The 20512-nt window shown below is 40.8% G+C and overlaps 1 protein-coding gene and 1 long non-coding RNA gene across 3 annotated transcripts in view; both read left to right on the top strand.

Moving 5' to 3' along the window:
• The first annotated feature begins 3659 nt into the window (after nt 1–3659).
• MSL2 (MSL complex subunit 2) overlaps nt 3660–20512 on the top strand; it is a 35373-nt gene continuing 18520 nt past the window's right edge. The window contains exon 1 of one of the 2 annotated variants that reach the window (XM_086674346.1): nt 3660–3888. Coding sequence is in view for 1 of the 2 variants with exons in the window: in XM_025914048.2 (XP_025769833.2) it covers nt 4974–5115 (142 nt within the window). In the remaining variant the exon portion in view is untranslated. The other variant, XM_025914048.2, reaches the window with a different exon arrangement.
• On the top strand, nt 5122–15450 carry LOC147577177 (uncharacterized). Its single transcript, XR_015239993.1, has 2 exons — nt 5122–12032; nt 12269–15450. It is a non-coding gene; the product is annotated as an uncharacterized LOC147577177 (long non-coding RNA).

Genomic DNA, 20512 nt, shown 5'->3' with positions numbered 1-20512 from the left:
TCCCATAGATTGAGGTTGGTCAGATTGATTTCTTTCCACAATGACAGTAAGTGCTTCTTAAAATTTGGTAGGGATGGTGTTTTACCTGGGTGGCTGTAATACAATATTATAAACTGGGTGGCTTTAACAGCAACAACACTGCTCACAGTTGTGGACGCTGGAAGTGTGAGATCAGGGTGCCAGCATGGTCACTTGGTGCGTGTTCTCTTCTGGGTTGAAGATGAGGCTGATTTCCCATTTTATCCTCACATAGCAGAGAGACTGAGGGAGCTCTCTGGGGTCTTTTGTAAGGGCACTAATCCCATTCATGAGGGCTCTATTCTCATGACCTAATTGCCCCTCAAAGGCCTTACTTTCTGATACCATCATGTAGGGGCTGGGATTTCAGTACGTGAATTTGGGGAGCAGGTGAGGGCACAAACATTCAGTTCATAAGAGATGAAGATAATACTGAAGGCAGTGGAGTGGAGATACTAGGAGGTCAGGGAGAATGCAACCTGGGAAGGTGAGAGAGGGAACATAACTTCTGGATACTTTTGGTGGAGAAAGAAAAAGGGTGGGGGCAGAGAAAGGGGGGGGGAAGGGAGGCAAACTATTTCATAATTTTATAAAGAGACTAACCACTCATAAAGTCCCTCTGACTTACTGCCAACCTGATCTTTGTTCTTTGAAAGTATAGCTACAACTACTTATGCATTTCCTTCATTGTCCTCAAAGTGCTTAAGTACAATCAATAAATACTTGTTGATTGATTATTCTGAGTATTTCAAATCAATCCACACTTCTGGTTTTATTAAGGATCTTAGAATCGACATTGATCAAGCTGAGATAAGAACTGTCTCTAAATTTATAAGACATTTTGTGTATCTCCCTAAGGAAAGGCAAACACTTGTCCATGCCTATTTTGCATCTTACACTGTACTGGGGAGTTTACTTACATTACTGCATTTCTAGTAATTTATCATTGTTTTAACAATTACCGAGTACTCATTATATGTCAAGCCCTATGCTAGGCAATGATGATAAAAGGCAAAGAGGGAGAAACTCTGACTTTCTAGTAGTTATAGTATGATAGGGAGAAGGCAGGGTAAAGCCAACAACTGCCATGTAGTTTGAGAAGTGCAATAAAAGCAGCAAGGAGTTGGCAACAATGGAGGATGGAAAAGGTGAGCTTTAACTTAAAATAGGTAGGAAATACAGACAATAAGAAGGAAACAAGTATTTGTTGTTCGTCTGAAATGAATATTTAGCTGGGTGCCAAGAGGAGCCTGAGGAGACATGACTACATGTCATGTGATATCCTGGAGGGATCCTGGATCAGAAAAAGGACATTTAGGAAAAAACTGAAGAAACGTGAATAAAATATGGATTTTGTTTAATAATAATGTATTACTATTGGTTAATTGATTGTGACAAATATACCATACTAATGTAAGATGTTAATAATAGGGGAAATGGAATATATGAGAACTGTCTGTACTATCTGTACAATAATTCTGAAAATTAAAAACTGTTCTCAAGTAAAAAGCTTATTAAATTTTTTTAAACTGGTATCTTGTATTCCTTAGATCTAGCAACCCTAACATTGTTACTGCCACATAATAATTAAACATAAAATATGAAAAAATTATATTCAATTGATAACTTGAGATTTGAGTTACATTATATATGATTTCTCCTAAATATTTGATCCAAACACTTCATTTTCTATAAATAGTTCATTTATTTTATTTTTAGGCAAGCCTCCAGCAACCAAATAGTTAAACCAGGTACTATATTTCAATGAGATGCTTTGCCTCTCAGTGCCATAAACTATCACCAGTTGTAAGCAATTTCAGACCCTAAAAAAACTGGTTTAAGTCCCCCCCCACACAAACCATCAATAAAATTAATTTTAATTTGGGTTGTGCACATCTCAAGTGATTGAAAAAAATCCAGTTATGAGAAAATCAGCAAGGTTAAGGGCCTGCAAGTAATCACTTGATAATTTATGTTGTCTGAATGGAAAACAGTACTGATTATTTTACTCTCCATGTTGCTCCTCTGGAGGAAAACAACCTGTGGTTTGTGGAAGAAGTTAGAGTCTGAAATAAAAATAGAAATGTATAATGTAACAGTTTTACTTGAAGGTGAGCTTAGAAAACATCACTTATCAACCAACCAACCCAAGGAAGATGGGGCTTTTAAACAAGAGAATGAATTTGAGAACACTTGTCGGTTTCCAGATACAAGATGACCAAATATACTTTGCACAGCTTTAATTTCTGCTTGCTACCTAACAAAATTAGAAGTTAGATTCTTATTAATATGTAAGTGCAGATAACATACTAAAATAAAACTGTCTTCAAGTGGCACTAGAAATTATCGGAAGTTATATGGCTTCTCAATTTCTACTTTAAGTAGCAAGTCCCTAAAACTATTTGTGCCCCAAAAGGTATGTCATAAATTTCGCTTTGCAAGCGTGTGTGCACGCACATTTATTTTGTGCAAAAAACTATGCTGAAGAGCTTTGGTGTTATCCAGAGATAAAAAATGGTTCCTGTGCGGTTTTGTACTTTTTGAGGAGAGGGGAATCCGACGTTAAGTTAAGCTTTTGTTTATTTATATGTGTCCTGGTCTCCTGCAGAAACAACAAGCAAAAGCTTGTTTTAAAACAAACCCAATACTTTCAAGGACTTGGGTCTGTTCTGAAGCAGGACCGTGGCTTCCTGAAAAGATCTATTCACAAAGAAGGGTTAGGTCGGCTAAAGGAGCCAAAAGAGGGGTTCGTTTTGTTTTGGAACCGGACAGTGTTTCCGTAGGAGCTCGGTGAGGTACTGATCGGCGCCCCCGGAAGATCGGGCCGCTAGCGTCCGTCCGACTCCAAAGACCATAGGCCGCGGGAAGAGCCCTGCTCTGATGGACAGGAGAGGGGAGGTGGGTCCGAGCCCAACGCTTACAGACCGCCGGTCGGGGTCTTAGTGACCTCAGGCTGCCATCGACGCAGGACGAGACCCTAACCTAGCGAATGTCGCTTGCACGCCGGCTGGGCGCGCAGCCACGCAGATTGCTGCGGGCCTACGCTACTCCGGGAGCGCAAACAGACGCCGGCAGCGCCCTTTCCGGCTAGGGCAGGCGCGGTTCTAGGAGAAAGGCCGCGAGGGCGGGGCTTGGGGCAGTGTGGAACTATTTCCTCACACACTGGTCAGTCAGGGCGAGGAGAGGCTGTCAGGGCGGAGCGCCACATGGCGCGACCAAGGCCAGGCTCATCGTTGGCGGGCACCGAGGAAGCAATGTAGTGCGAGAAGCCTACAGTCCACGCCGTGGAAAGATGGGTCAACCAACGAATGTTTCACCCCAGCCCACACGCCTAAGAGGGAATTTGAGAGTGCTTGGGGGAGGGGCGGAGAGAACAGGCGGCTTGCAGAGGGCATGCTCAGTTCTAAGAGCCGTAAGTGGAGAGCCAGGCATGCGCAGTGAGGCGAGGGTGGATTGGCAGCCGGGAGGGGCTGGCGTGAGCTGGCTGCTGTGTTTATCCGGTTTTCTGGGTGGGCGGTCAAAGCGCACGCGTAAGGGCGAAAGGCAGCGGAGCTGGGTAGTGGAATGCGCATGCGCGGAGCGAGCCGGTAGCTCTGGGAGGGTGTGGAGGGGGCTCTTAGAGGAGAAGCAGGGGAAAAGGGAAGCGAAGGGAAAGGGAAGGGCGGGGGGAGGGGTGAGAGTGTGTTCTGCGCATGCGTGCGGGCGCTAGCGACGACGGCGGCGGGGGAGTCTCGGGGATGACAGTGGCTTTGCCCGTTGGGGTAACGGTCGTCGTCGCCGGCAGGGCCTGAGGCGCCGCACAGCCCGCGGGATTCATTAAGGCCGCAGCAGCCTGGGCCCTACCGAGTTAGAGTGGCGCGTGGAGTCAGGGTGAGGGCGGCAAGGCACGGGGGGAGGGGCCTGCGGCGGGGCCTTGCCGTGTGCTCTGGGCGGCGGCGGGGCCTGGCGGTGTGAGCGCTCGCCTTAGTTGCGGCCGGGCGGGAGCCGTGGGCGGCGGCGGCCGTCGTGCTTGGCGGCGGAGGTCTCCGTGTGCGCGGCGCGGAGAAGATGGCTGGGCAGTGAGGGGGCGGCGCTTGCGCCTGGTGACCTCGGAGTGAGCGACTGAGGAGCAAGGGGCGCCGCCGCGGCCCGGCCGGGCCTGCTCCCCGCCCCCTCCCGCTGCCGCCGCCGGCCTCTCCGGCCCGCGCACTTCCTCTCCGGCCCTCCCCTAGCGGGTGGGGGACTCTCCTGCCCGCTTCGCCACCTCAGGGAACCGCGGGGCTGTAACCGCCGGGGCGGAGAGCCAGGCGCAGTCCGGCCCCGCGTCCGATATGGAGAGAGCGGCGGCGGCCTCCGCCAGCCGCAACTGCAACGTTCGCCGCCGCCGCGGCTTGGTGCACTAGATTGAGGAAGCCGACGCCCGAGCCGTCCTTTTTGCGGTCGCCCCTACCTCTGCGTCGTGCGCTGTGATGGAGTAAGGACCCCGCAGCGCGTGAGAAGCGTGCCCGCTCCTCGGACCGGGCCGGGGCCTGCGCCCGCTCAGCTCGCCCTGAGGAGGTGCCTCCGTGTCCGGAGATGCAGCGAAGGCCGCCCGCCGAGCCGCGGGGCTAGACTGAGCGCCGAGTCCTGACCCGAGCGCCGAAGCTGCTGCATTCTTCGTTCGCCCCGAGGCTGACTGGAACAAACTCGAACGCTGGTTTCCCTTGCTTTCTCTCTCTCTCTCTCTCTCTCTCTCCTTTTTTTTTTTTTTTTTCGTCTGCAAGTCTCAGGGACGGAGGAGGGGCGCCAAGGCCCCATGTGTGGGAGTACTGCTTCAGCTCCACAAACTTGTGCGGATTTTGGTTACTACTTTGGCCAGTGGTTCTTCTCTGATTTCCTCCGAATTGTTGCAAATTCGCCATTGTTCCCTGGCTGCTTACAAAGTTGGATCCGGAATTTTTTTTCAACCGGGAGCCATCGGTGTCGAAGTGTCTGCAATGAACCCCGTGAATGCTACTGCTCTCTACATTTCCGCGAGCCGCCTAGTGCTCAACTACGACCCCGGAGACCCCAAGGCGTTTACAGAGATTAACAGGCTCTTGCCTTACTTCCGACAGTCCCTCTCTTGCTGTGTTTGCGGTGAGACGCTTTTTATTGTTCCCTTTCAGTGCTTGTTTTAGAAAACCTGGGCAGTGGTAGCAAGAACGGTTTGGTGGCATGGTGGTTTGTACTAAGCTTTTGTTATTTGTGCATTAGCGTATGGTCATTAGTTTTCAAACTCTTAAAAGGATTTTTGCCCGACTTTTCAGAAAGACAGCCCTTCTAAACTGTTTTGTACGGCGGCCTTAAGGTTCAGAACTGTTTAATTCGTCTCGGGTCAATTCCTTGCCATTTCTGGTGATGATATAAATGAGTTGAAGTATGTTTGCATATTGCTGCCTTTTTTAAACCTTTGATACAAGAGCTGACAATACCTACCTTGGTTAAACGTGGTTAAGCCTGGTTAAAACATGTACATGTGGCGTGTTTGCATTTCCCCAAACTGGTGTTATGTGTGGGTGGTGGTATAATCTGATGCACCCACAGCCTGTGAACTCGGTGCAGAACTTTCCCCCGTGTTCTTCAACAAATGCTTTGACAGTTTGACGGTAAGCAGTGAGCCAAGGAAGACTGATAGTACTCTTTAACTGGTGGGATTTTTACAGGAGTGTTTCTGTTTTGTGGTTTTAATACGTTGTGGACTGGTAGACCGTTATTTTAGGTCCCCCCCCCCCCGAAAATATTAATTTGTGCTGGGTAGGATATTTTCAAGTTATTTTTGAGAGATGAAGATACGCTAAGTTGTTTAATAAATCGAAATGTCTCAAAAGCACTGATAATTTGGATTAATTTTGCACCTATGATAGTTGTTTTTCATAAAACCTGGACTAAAAACATTAATACAAGGGAAATGGCAACTATCAAAGAGGAAAAAAAAAGAAGCAGTACTATATTCCATTTCATATTCTGCCCCAAATTTTGAGGTTTTGCTGATCCACTCATTTAGTCAGAACTTGATTAAGCATTTCAGCCTTTCACTTTATATTAAATAAAATAAATTTTGTAGCTATGGTATCAGAAAGAGGACATGGTATTCATTTGAGAATTCTTAAGGATTTTCTGAATAGCTCTGGGGCGTGGGGCAAGGCACTGAAGGGGATGCAGAGGAGGTGAAGATTGTGTTTTTTGCACCCCAGGTACTTAATCTCATAAACATTTAAGTAACTGTTAGAATGTGATTAAGTGCTACTGTGACTGGTAACAGACACTTAACACCTTTATAGGGAAGCGTTTGCCCTGGGCAAATCACCACTGCCTTGGGCCTCAGTTTCTTAACGTGTAAAATAAGAGCTTTGGGCTAGATTCCAAGTTTCAACTTAAATTTTATAAATAAGAATTTGTTTGGTTTCAGTGTACTCCCCCACTCCACTTCCACTTTCTATGGAGTGCTTCTTTTTATGTCTTAACAGCTTTTGATAGTTTTTGAACTGAGAAGATAGAGCTGCTATAACTTCCTTTTCTTTTGCGGGGTTCGCTACTCTTGTATGGGAAAGAGAGGGCAAAGGGTAGCCCACCCTGGCCTGTTAGAACAGCAATAGAGAGTGATATCATTATCCAGGTAACACTTAAAGATCTAGTAGGTCTCCTTTTTATTAGGGGGATGGGACTTAACCCTCTAATTTAAGGGGGAAGTGGTAGTTTTGAATCGAGTAGGTGTTTGGAATTTTAATTTCTTATCAGTTGCTTCAGGATAGCTGTGGTCTAAATGAACATTTTTCCAAATTCTAGCTTGGATTTTAAAACATGAAATTAAAGATAAAGTTACTTTAAAAAAATCCAATTGCAGCTTTATTTTTCTTTTAAGCTAGTCTTGTCAATACGAGGGGGATTTTTTGGTCATTATTTCTTTCTGTTCAAGCTTTCCTATGGAAAAGATTTGTGGGTTCTATTTTTTCCCCAGTTATATTGAGTAGCTGCCATAAATTTCAGCAATCTGGGTGTAGGTTCAGCCTGCCTTCTCTGATCCCCCTCCCCCCCATAAGTCTCTAGTTGTCAGGAGATAGGAAGAAGAAAATTGGTTATTTGAATTCAGATCCAGCATTTAATCATCTTGTATCAGGTGCTGTCCTAGATTCCTTTTCTTAGCTGAAAAGCATAAATTCATTCAAGTTAATAGGCCATGTGTATTATTTCATGAAGATAACAAATACGTAAAAGTTTAATTATATCCTGGTGCTGTAAATAGGGAGTTTCACCAGGTTGTCTGAAGTCTGACCTAGTCCTACCTTTTCAGCCTTACATTTAACTGCTCTCTTACATAATTTCTGTGCTTCAGCCAGGCTGTTTTGCTTTTTCTAAACATAAATGCCCTATGTCTTCCTCCTCTTTACCCCGCTTTTGTTCTCTGAAGTTTCTTCTGCCTAAAATACACTTTTTTTTCCTCTGTGGTCTAACTCCTCAATTTCCTCCCTCTTCACTGAATTCTTCCTTGCTCACTGCAAGCAAAAAGTCGTTTGTCCTTTGAACCTCTGTAACCCTTTGTTCCAGTCATAAGCACTTAGAACTCTTCCAGTGCAGTTTTTGTATCTAATTCTTCTGATATCTCAGGGAAAAATATTTTTGTACATTTTTGTGTTTCACCTGCCTCATCCACTCTCTCCTATCCAGGCACTTGTGTTTATGACAGATTCGGGAACAAAATGAGAGTCCTACAAACTTTGCAGTTAGGTTCATATCTTGGCTCTTCTACTTACTGTGTGGGGAAGTCTCTAACTTTGTGGCTCAGTTTCCTTTATGAAAGGGGATAGTTACACCTTCAAGTTTTTCCCCCAAATTTGTATTATACATGGGTTTATTTTTAAGTGGAGAAAAACTTTTTGAACCTATGAGAACAAGCCTATGGACTTGTTGTCTGGCACGTATTATAAGCTTAGTATTCCACCCTTGTACACAACTAGAGAAAGGTAGGAGGAGGTGAGGGAAGAGACTGTATTGTCAGGTCAGTTATTGTCAAACCTAGATTATTCACTGAAACTACAAGTTTTGTTATTGTGGTACTTTGAAATGTTAATTAGCTGATTATCACTATTTGTTTTTCAGTTCCTTTGTGTATTTAAACTGTCTGAAGGCTTCTAGTGAATGGGATAGCAGTGCTCCAGAGAATTACTGTACTTTCTAGGCCAAAGAAACAGTGACCAAGACAGTATTACTGTGGATGCTATTTTTGTGTCTCTTCTTTCCCCTTGTTCTACAATGTTGGATTTGGCTTTATCATTTATCAGAAAGTAGAATTTCTTTTGCTGGCATGAGATTTGATAAATTCTGCCCTAGGGATTTTAAGTTTTTCATTAAACTTGTAAGTCCACAAATGATACAAGGTTGGTATATAGAATCAAATCCTCTTAGAATTGGAAGGACACAGTAAGTAGAAAAATATTAGTCTGAGATATTTGGAGTCCTGTAAATAATCATGTTTGAATCTCTACTCACTCACATGGATAGTTTGGTGTTTTAGAGTCTAGAAACAAGGTGGTTTTGGCTTTGGATTTATTGAAATTGTGAAACCTTTTGGGCATCCAGGTTCTCATTTATAAAATGGAAGGGGGCTATAGATTAGTGTTTCCCACTGACATAGGGTTACTTATGCTGACCAGGTTTTTGTTTTGAGTGTTAAAGACTTAAAACCCTATCATCTTTTACAATTGCTATTCTTATTTTCCACTAGAAAGGAGATAGTTCCCTGAGGGTGAGCACCTTGCTTCTATTCAGTTTAACAGCATTGCACCTGAGAGTTACTGGCTCAACACGTTTTTGTTGAATGGATGAAATTAGCATTCAAAAGAAAGTTTCAGAGTAGGGGAGATGTGGTCTCAGAATAAAGTATATGCCTTAAAATTAAGTAGATTAGTTTTATGAAAAACTACTTTTAATTTTCCTTACTATTCTCCTTTGCCATTGTTTGTGGACCCACATTATAATTACTGTAGTAGATGATCCCAAGAATATTTTTCAGTTACAGAATTGTCTTCTTTTACCAGAAATACTTTTTGGCTGAGCATACAATTTATAATTAGCAAGAAACTTCTACAGTGAAATTTGAACATACAGCTTGGAGTGATTTTTTTTTTTTTAATGTTTACTTATTTATCTTGGGGGAGAGAGATTTATTTTGAGTGGAGCAGGGGAGGGGGAGAGAGAAAGGGGGAGAGAGCATCCCAAGCAGCCTCCGTGCTGTGAGTGTGGAGCCCCATGAGGGACTTGATCCCATGAACTGTGAGATAATGACCTAAACTGAAATTAAGAGTTGGATGCTTAACTGACTGAATCACTCGGGTGCCTCCAGAGTGACTTATTTTAAGCTATTTATATTTTATTTTTAAGCTGCTTATCTCTTAGGTGGAAGCTAAATTAAAAGGCCATTTGAATAATTATACATAGATCTTATGCTGTTTTATATTTACATATTTTCAAGCATTAGTTCTTTGATACGTAAGAATTTATTTTTATTGTACTTAAAGTCAGCATAATTAAAATTTTTGATTGTAATGAATGTGTAAAGTTGATCATCTTAACCATTTTAAAATGTACAGTTCTATAACACTAAGTAAATTTACGTTGTGAAACAGAATTCCAGAACTTTTTCATCTTGCAAATCTGAAACTCTGTATTCATCAACTAACTACCCTCCTCTGCAGCCCCTGGTAACCACCGTTCTACTTTTTGTCTCTCTGAATTTGGCTACTCTAGGTACTTTATATTAATGGAATCATAAGGTATTTGTCTTTTTGTGATTGACTAATATAATGTCCTGAAGTTTCATCCATCATACAGCATGTGTAATGATTTTCCTTTTTTTAATTAAAAAAAAAAAATTTTTTTTTTACGTTTATTTATTTTTGAGAGGCAGATCATGAATGGGAGAGGGGCAGAGAGAGAGGAAGACACAGAATCTGAAGCAGGCTCCAGTCTCTGAGCTGTCAGCATAGAGCCTGATGTGGGGCTCGAACCCACAAACCATGAGATCCTGACCTGAGCCGAAGTTAGACGCCTAACCGACTGAGCCACCCAAGCGCCCCTAATTTTTTTATGTTTGTTTGTTTATTTATTTATTTAATGTTTGTTTGTTTTTGAGAGAGAGAGAGAGAGAGAGAGAATGAACGGGGGTGGGGCAGAGAGAGAGGGAGACACAGAATCCGAAGCAGGCTCCAGGCTCTGAGCTGTCAGCACAGAGCCCGACTTGGGGCTCAAACTCACAGACTGCGAAATCATGACCTGAGCTGAAGTCGGACGCTCAACCGACTGAGCCATCCATGCGCCCCTGTTTATTTATTTTTGAGAGAGAGACACACACGAGAGTGCGAATGGGGGAGGGTTGGAGAGAGAGGGAGACACAGAATCTGAAGCAGACTCCAGGCTGTGAGCCGTCAGCACAGAGCTGGATACTGGGCTTGAACTCATGAATGGTTCAGAGATCAGAATGAGATCAGACCTGAGCTGAAGTCTGATGCTTAACTGACTGAGCCATCCAGGCGCCCCAAGGATTTTCCTTTTTTTTAAGGCTGACTAATGTTCCATTGTATGTGTATACCACAGTTGTTTATCCATTCATCAGTCAATGGACTTTTGGGTTGTTCCACTTTTTGGCTCTTGTGAATATGTTGCTGTGAACATGGGTGTGCAAACAACTCTCAAGACCCTGCTTTCAGTTCTTTTGGGTATATACCCAGACATGGGATGGTTGGATTGTGTATATAGTATTTCCATTTTAATATTTTTGAGGAACCTCCTGTTTTCCATAGTTGTTGCATCATTTTACAATCCCACCAATAGTACATGGGTTCCAATTTCTCCATATCCTTGCCAGCGCTTTGTAAAAAAAACAAATTTAAATTTATTACAGAGAGAGAGAGAGAGAGAGAGAGACAGACAACACAGGTGGGGGGAGGGGCAGAGAGAGAGAGCATGAGACACTGACTGAGCCACCCAGGCACCCCCACTTTTTTTTTTTTTAATAGTAGCCATTCTAATGGGCATGAGGTGATATCGTGGTGGTTTTGATCTCCATTTTTCTAGTGATGTTGATTATCCTTTGATATGCTTGTGGGCCATTAGTGTTATTTTTGGAAAATCACTATCATTTTTTACCTTGAAAAGATAACTCATTACATCTTTATTAATTACCTGTTCAAAGTGCTGGAATAGTAAGATGAATAAGACACATCGTTATTACCCATGTTACTCATTGTTACGGAGAAGACAGATGAGTAGACCAACAATTACTGCCGAGGTGTTGTGCTAGAGTCACTTATGCCAAAATCTCAAGCATCATAATAGAACATTTGTAAGTTAGCTTTTGTTGCATGTGTAAAAGTTTCAGAAATTAATCACAAGTGAATTTTTCCCTCCATGTAGCTTGTTTTTTGAATACCTGTTTGGGTCAGAGTTTAAACATACCTGATTGGTGTTAAGCAGAATGTGGTTTACCAGTTTTTTTTTCTTGGGACTTAAGTTCTTTATGGAGCATTTATTTGGTAGGTTGATAAGGAAGAACAATATTTACTAATTTGTCTTGGCAGATAGATATACTTTTATTCCAGATATATTTATTTAACTGTTTTTCTAATAAAAATCTCCTTTCTATAGTTTTCCCTTTTGGTATTTTAAAAACTAGTTCATTTATTCATTCCTACTTAGGTATGTTTATGCAAAATGAAATTGCCTTGGGGAAAGGACTTCTGAGTCCTTCTAAGTGTGTTCCAGATGCTGAAAGAGATGAAAAGAGGTTTGATCCACAGTTCATTGTCGTATGACATAACCACCTGAAGTGTTAATAAATACTAGTTTAAATAATGGTTCAAGACAAGCAGTACAGTACTGTAGAATTAGGCAGTAGAAATTGTTTCAGTTTGGTGAGATCTAGAAAGTATGGAGCTTGAGATGGGCCAAGAAGAATGGTGAAATTGGTGGACATTTTCAGCAAGGTTAGAGGGAGAGAACAGTTGACTGCAGAAAGTCAAGTTTATCTGTAGTTGGAATTCTTTAAAAAAAAATTTTTTTTTCTTCTTATTTATTTGTGGGACAGAGAGAGACAGAGCATGAACAGGGGAGGGGCAGAGAGAGAGGGAGACACAGAATCGGAAACAGGCTCCAGGCTCTGAGCCATCAGCCCAGAGCCTGATGCGGGGCTCGAACCCACGGACCGCGAGATTGTGACCTGGCTGAAGTCGGACGCTTAACCGACTGGGCTACCCAGGCGCCCCTGTAGTTGGAATTCTTGTAGGAGAGACCTTGCCCTGTTTGTTGAGACTCAGGGGTCTTTGTTTGATGAGCCCTGATACCCCCCAAAATATGCTCTGTGGGCCACCTAAATCAAATCACCTAAAGGGCTCCATAAAATCCAGATTGCAACTTATCATATCAGACTAATTGAATTGGAACTCTGTGAGTAGGTTCTTGTAATATGTGTTTCACCTTTACCATCTTGATATGGGGAGGGGGTTTTGCAAATCACTATTGTAAGCATTTGAGAAACAGCATTTAAAAAAAAATTTTTTTTCATGTTTATTTTTGAGAGAGAGAGACAGGGTGTGAGCAGGGGAGGGGAAGAGAGAGACACGGGATCCGAAGCAGGCTCCAGGCTCTGAGCTGTCAGGACAGAGCCCGACGTGGGGCTCGAACCCACAGACCGTGAGATGATGACCTGAGCTAAGTCAGACACTTAACTGACTGAGCCACCCAGGTGCCTGTGAGATGGCATTTTAAAAAGAGTGTTGTGTTTGAAATTCTGTTTTGGGATGGGTGCCTGGGTGGCTCAGTCCGTAAAGCGTCAGACCTCAGCTCAGGTCATGATTTTGAGGGTCACAGGTTTGAGCCCTGCGTGGGGCTCTGTGCTGACAGCTCAGAGCCTGGATCCTGCTTCAGATCCTGTGTCTCCCTCTCTCTCTGCCCCTGCCCCACTTGCACTCTGTCTTCCTCAAAAATCAACAAACAATAAAAAAAATTGTTTTAGGAAAGATTAATTTGGGGGTAGAATACGGTATTGATTATTAGAGTATGGTGAAACTTTCAATTACGAAGGATAACAGATGTATTTGTATTAGATAGAAGCCTGAATAGTGGTGGGAGTGGAAAAGGAACAACATCAGATAATTATGGCTGTGGTTATCATAACATTTGAATTCTTTGTTCTGTATGTATTATACTTTGCTATGGTTAGGCATATTTTACTGTGAATAGATGAAATGAGTACATTTTCCACCCTCAAATTTACAATGTTTAGCACAGTGCTTTCACATAACACCTGATAAAGTGCCCTGAATTGTATTGAAGAACTGACAAAATCTGGCAGTTTAATACAGATGGCTTGGGAAAGATTAAAGGAGGCAAAGGTAGCTTAGATATCAGAAGTGAAGTCAGGAAGGACATTGATTTTGGAAGGACATGAAGTATTTAGATAGGCTGGTTTGGAATAATATAAAGACAACCTAATAAAATATTCTCCAGGGATTTAGCAGTTTGATACAGGATTTTGGTCAGGTGTTCAGGAGAGGTTGCAGGTAGGATAGGAATTAGAGTGGATTAGGTGTGGGCCTGAGAAGGATGAGACATTGTTGAATAATATGATGGTCCCTGGGGATTGGGGTTATAAAGAAGTATTGGAAATTAGGAAAGGATAGAAATACAATGTATTTGTTTTATAATCTTTTTATTTTGTGCCCTTTTTTGTTGATTTTTGTCTGTTCAGAATTTTTAATTTAATTTTTTTTTTTTTGTAAATTTACATCCAAATTAGCATATAGTGCAATAATGATTTCAGGAGTAGATTCCTTAATGCCCCTTACCCATTTAGCCCATCCCCCCTCCCACAACCCCTCCAGTAACCCTCTGTTCTCCATATTTAAGAGTCTCTTATGTTTTGTCCCCCTCCCTGTTTTTATGTTATTTTTGTTGGAAACGTTGATTTTGAAAATAGTTTTATATGTTTGATACAGTAAAACAGTCAACATACCTTCTGAGATTTGAGGTTTTGGTTGTCATTCTCAGATTAATTATAACATCCTGTCCTCCTTTTTTTGCATTCCTTGTTTTCTTTGTGCTTGCATAGCATGACTTTAATAATTGGCTAATGCCTTATTATACTGGCTTCTCTCAGAGTCCACTCGGCTACTTTTATATGTGATTAATTGGAGGTTTTGTGAGTTTTGATGTACTTTCTAAATTTTATCTTTTATTTTAAAAAGTGATATTTCAAAATTTTATTCTAGTTTCTCATTTTCCCGTGTCCAACTGTCACCTTTGACTTTTCTCTTTTAAAGATTAATATTTTGTTCCCTTATCAGGAAATTAATTTAGATAAAATTTTACATTAATTCCTGTATACCTTATCTTTCATTTGCTCTCAGTCCATAATATTTCAGCAGAATTATTTTCATTCATTGCCTTTCTACTCCAGATACTTTGAATTTTTGAAGTTAGAATATCTGGTTTTCTCAAGTTTTTGTCTTTTATTTTTATTTTATTTTTTACCGCTTATTCGTTTTTGAGAGACAGAGTGCAAGTGGCAGAGAGAGAGGGAGACACAGAATCTGAAGCAAGATCCAGGCTCTGAGCTGTCCTCACAGAGCCTGATGCAGGGCTCATGAGATCATGACCTGAGCCAAAGTCAGATGCTTAACCTTAACTGAGCCACCCAGGCGCCCCTCAGTTGTTTTAATATAATTTTCTAGCTTTTGTGTTTTGTGTTGCTGACTTTAGCTGTCAGCCTTTGTTCATTTTCTTTATTAAAACACACAGAAAATGTGCACTTAAAATGATGTCTGGTCTGAAATTTGGAAATAATATTTTCTGGCAGAGCTTAGTGGTTTTGAAATTTTTTGTATAACCATTAAAGGCATACATAAAGAACAGGTGGGTGGTCTAGTGTATAACCTAGTCAATCTTGCTAAATTATGTTCCTTTGAAATGTAAATGTCTACTTGATGTGAAATTTGGGACTCTGGCCAGATATAATATAGAAATCTAGGATTAGAAGGGAGCATTCCAATTCAGGCATCCTTGTGATTTCTGAATACCCTTTACAGTTAATCACTTGGTTGTCTGGCCTGTGACTGAACATATTCAGGGTATGACATATGATGTCCTACTCATCAGAAGCTGTGGGCTGTCTGAGGGATCCCTTTATGGTGTCATTGAGCTTACCAGCTCAATTTTTACATCGGTCACACAAGGAAGATATTACTAGGTTGTTCTTCATGATGACAATTTACAAAGCTTTAGGCAGAAAGGACCACAAATCATACAGCCATTTTTTCACATCAAATAATCTTTTCTGTAATATTCTTGAAAGTTCATCCAAGGCTTTTCTTGAATACCTCTAGGGTAGGGAGCTGAATTAAATTCTGTTCTACGAAATAACTATATCATTGACAACTTTTATTTATTTATTTATTTTTAATTTTTTTTTTTTCAACGTTTTTATTTATTTATGGGACAGACAGAGACAGAGCATGAACGGGGGAGGGGCAGAGAGAGAGGGAGACACAGAATCGGAAACAGGCTCCAGGCTCCGAGCCATCAGCCCAGAGCCTGACGCGGGGCTCGAACTCACGGACCGTGAGATCGTGACCTGGCTGAAGTCGGACGCTTAACCGACTGCGCCACCCAGGCGCCCCTCATTGACAACTTTTAAAAAGAACTTTCTTTTTAGAAAGTTCTTCTTTCCATTTTCCCAAGCCTCCTTTTTTAATTGTTTCCCACTGATTTTTTTTGTTCTCTGGAACAATTCAGGAAGTCTTTGATAAAATTTTGACCTTCAACTGTTTGGAAGATGGTTTTGTTTTGTTTTGTTTTTGAGAAGAGTGCAATTGGGGGAGGAGTAGGAGAGAGAGAATCCCAAGCAGACTCCATACTAATGTGGGGCTCGAACTCACCGTGAGATCATGACCTAAGCGGAAATCAAGAGTCAGATGCTTAACTGACTGAAGACAGTTTTCATGTTTTTCCTGAGAAGTTAAAGCATCACTAAATTACCTGTCCTGGAAGCATCCTGGTTTCTGTTTCCTCTGAAAGTGTGGATTTTGGTGTCCATGCCCATAGTATTTTGGAGGTGGTTAGATGGCATTATCTACTTTGACAATTTGGACAAATTATTTAATTTCTTTCTCATTTGTAAGATGAAGTTGTTGGGCGAATTATTTAATTTCTCTTTTTCATTTGTAAGATGAAGTTGTTGGAGTAGAGCAGAGATTTGGTTGTGAACTTGGCTCCCAGACATTTTTTAGCTTGGCTAAAAATTTATAGAGTTGGTGGCCAACGTTTTAAAATCTAGAGTTCACTTAAAACCCCAAATTTTAGGTATCTCCTGGAAAATTGTAAAGTCTGGCAGCAGTGGATACCTTGTGGCATGGCATCACTGACTGTAGTTGAGAGGGGGTTTGTCTTGGGGGTTGGAGGTTTGCCCTCTCCAGTTTACCCTTGGTCTCACCTAACCTTTGTTGCATTTATTTTTTTTTAACTTTGCATGCTTGTCGCTATAGGCATTAGGATTCTTAATCCTCAGGAATGGAGGATTTTGTAAGGTCTATTGTGCCCTAGATACTATCTTGAGCCATCGAATTCTGATGTTGTGATCTTGAATTATTTTGTGAAACCTTAACCTGGATCAGAATCAAGACTGCTTTATCTTATGCAGTCAGAGGACATTTGTTGGTTCATAGTATTTCAGAACAATTAAGACATTTTCACAAGTTGGTTATAGTGTTGTCCGTATCTTCTCTATCCTTACTGATTTGTATTTTGTCCGTTTTTGAGAGGTGTTGGAAATCTCTATAATTATGGATTTGTCAGTTTGGAGTTTCATAAGTTTTTGCTTCATGTATTTTGAAACTTTGTTTTTAGGTACATAAAACAACTTTGAATATGTGGAACATGGTTATATAATTTTTAATACTCTGTTTTTATTAATTCTGTCACCTGTTACTTCTAGGTTTGCTGTTTATTGATTTTTCTGTTCATTATGGGTCATATTTTCCTACTTTTTTGCGTGCCCAGTTAATTTTGATTCAAAGCCAGATACTACAAATTTTACCTTGTTAAAATTTTACCTTACTGATGGATATTTTTCTATTGTAACTGTTCTTTATTCTTGGGATGAGCTTTGTTCTTGGGATAAGGTTAAATTACTTGGAAAGAGTTTGATCCTTTTGAGACTTGTTTTTAAGCAGCCTTCGGGAGTTAATTTTTTTTCATACTACTGAGACAAGAACCGTCTGTACTCTCTCTGATCCCTTGTGAATTATGAGTTTTCTCACTCTGGGTGATGCGAATAGGTGCTGCCTATGAGTTATAGGCATTGTCCTCTTTGCTCCTTTCTGGGGGTTCTTCAGCCTGAGGTAGTTTCCTCATACAAATGTGCTCGTTAGTACTCAGCTGAAGACTTGAAAGAGATCTTGTATAACACTTATCTATAGAGAACAACCTGATGGTTACCAGAAGGGGGGCAAGTGGAAGGATGGTGATTTAGGAGTGATTTGTGATGAGCACCTGGTGATGTATGGAAATGCTGAATCACTGTATTGTACACCTGAAACTAATACTACGCTGCATTTTAACTAACTGGAATTTAAAAAAGAAAGACCTTCTATAAATCTCTAGTGCTCTTTCACTGTGCATCTCTCATCTCTAGTACTCTGCCTGCAGGAGTCAAGGTGTCTTGTCCTTCCAGCTCTGTTCTCTCACTTCAGGGAGACCATGAGGCTTGTCTGGGTTTTTCCTCCTTGCTCTGTGGTTTGAAAGTGCTCCAGGCAGCAAGCTGGGGCAGTTGTATGGCTCAGCTTGTTTGTTCACCCTCTCACCATAACTGTTCTGTTGCCCAGTATCTGAAAACCATTGTTGTGTTCAGTTTTTTGTTACTTCAGGTAGAAGAATAAATCTAAATATTCCATTTTGTCTGAAAAGAGATTATATTCTAAACTTAATGCTGTCCCATATAGCAGCCACCAGCTGTTGTGATGGTGTAAATTTTAATTAAATTTAGTTGATGCAGTTCTTAGTTATAGTTAGCTTACATCTAAAGTGCTCAGTAGCTACATGTAGGTAATGGTTACCTCACTGAATGTTGCAGATATAAAACATTTCCTATCATTGCATAAAAGTTCTACTGGACAGTGCTATTACAATAAGAGAACTTGGATTTGTTCATGAGCATTGAAAAGTGCCTTCACTCGTTTCATTTCAAGATTTTATTTACTTTCTTATTTTTATTTTTTAATGTTTATTCATTTTTGAGAGAGAGACAACTTGAACAGGGGAGGGGCAGAGAGGGAGACACAGAATCTGAAGCAGGCTCCAGGCTCTGACCTGTCATGACCTGAGCCAAAGTTGGACACTTAACTGACTGAGCCACCCAGGCACCCCTCAAGTTTTGGTTTTAAGACATTTAGCTGGATGGGGTTATGAACAGATCACTGGAGCTCACCACTGTATGCTTATAGACAATTTCCCCAAATCTGTATTAGTGAATTGGATTCAACAAAGTGTTCCACAATGTTCGTGTATTAAAAGGTTTCTGATATTTAAAAAAGAAGTGTTTCGGGGCGCCTGGGTGGCTCAGTCGGTTAAGCATCCGACTTTGGCTCAGGTCATGATCTTGCTGTTTGTGGGCTCAAGCCCCGCATTGGGCTCTGTGCTGACAGCTTGGAGCCTGGAGTGTGCTTTGGGTTCTGTGTCTCCCTCTCCCTCTCTGCCCATCCCCTGCTCATGCTCTGTCTCTCTGTGTCTCTCAATAATAAATAAATGTTTAAAAAAAAAAAAAAAAGAAGGTGTGCTTACACGGTTTACCCATCACTGCGTACAAATGGAAAGCTTAAAAATAAAAAAGAAGTGGTTTAACTGTTTTTATTCCTTTAAAATAAGGCAGTTGAGGAGATGCCAGGTGAATACTGGACCAAATAGTGGTGCCATAACCAGTTAACGATTCTCTGGAATCCTTCCATCTCATCTGCTATGCGTATTTTAAATTGTTAGTCATATTATTTTGTTATCTCTTGGTCATACTATTTTAGTTCTTTTAATTCTTCCTATATCCGTTCAATGGGCCACTGGTTAGGGACCAGAAACATTAAGAAAATTAAGTTGGTATTGAAATACTGGGTAAGGAGCATAAAAATATTGATTCTAAATATTTGCTTCATGATTATTATTCATGCTCTTTTAATTGTCTGTGTTCTAATATCCTGCATATAATATAGACAGTGTATTGGTAATTACTCAAAAAGCAATGTTAAAAGAAAATGTGATATGCATTGTGGCCTTTTATTTTTAGAGAATAAGAATTACTTACACTTGAAGTGTGTTATTTGAAGTGTTAGCAAATACCAATCTGAAGTCACTCTTAATTCATCACTTAGTGACAAAACACAGAAATGGTTAAAAAATATTTTTAGTAAAAAATACAAGAATTCCAAACGCTAAGTCACATTCTTAGTTTTATCCTTGTATAATGTATTCAATTTTAACATATGTTTTCAACATTCATGAGTTTATAGACAAGATAAATCATTTTAGAGTAGAAATGTCACCCAAATGCATTTTGTAACACAATTTAAATAAAACAGGATGTAGCCTTTGTTAGAAGTTAAGAATTTGTAGGTTTTCTTAAAATGAACTTCATAGTATAGTCTTTACTAAAATCCTGGTTAAAACTTTTTTGCCCCAAAATTACTTCATCAGATTTCCCACGTAAATGATTAGAACAAATCCTCCCAAATTCTTGTTACTGTGAAAGATGGCATTAAGGCAAAAAAGGTGAAAGTATTTAGTAGTTCCCAATTCTGTTTGTGTACAGGAAATTACTTGAGAAGATTTTAAAAATGTACATTCCTGGGGTGCCTGGGTGGCTCAGTCAGTTAAGCATCTGACTCAATTTTGGCTCAGGTCATGATCTCAGGGTTAGTGAGATCGATCCCCACTTGGGGCTCTGTGCTGACAATGTGGAGCCTGTTTGGAATTCTTCTCTCTGCTCCTCTCTTGTTCGTGTTCTCGGTCTCTCTCAAAATAAATAAATAAACGTTTTTTTAAAAAATGTATATTCCGGGGCAGCTTCTCCAGAAATTCTGGAGTAGGCCACATAGGTGATTCTAGTATTAGCCCCTGGATGACAGTAGTGTGTATTGGAATACTCTTCATGTCCAGTTAATAGGTGCATTTAAAAAAAAAGTAACAATGCTGTATTAGGCCAGTTTCTTGATAGTATTCAGTTTTAAGACATTAACATATTTTGGGAATACTCTCCAAGGGTTATTAAGATAAACCTCTTTATGTCTTCTGGTTCAGTGGAACACTAGTTTGAGGAATTTGGATCTAGATTTATATTGACTAATTTGGTTAATGTTTGGTTGATCAACTTAATTGTGACTAATTGACCAGCCTGTGTTCTTACTGGTATAATTTAATAAAGACCATCATTGCTTTGCTAAAATACGAAAATAGTGGAATATTA

Source organism: Puma concolor, chromosome C2, assembly GCF_028749965.1.
Source record: "Puma concolor isolate L17-30 chromosome C2, mPumCon1.1.hap2, whole genome shotgun sequence".
Classification (NCBI taxonomy): domain Eukaryota; kingdom Metazoa; phylum Chordata; class Mammalia; order Carnivora; family Felidae; genus Puma; species Puma concolor.
Note: the sequence above shows the minus strand (reverse complement) of the source record. Positions and strands in the feature narration are given on the sequence as shown.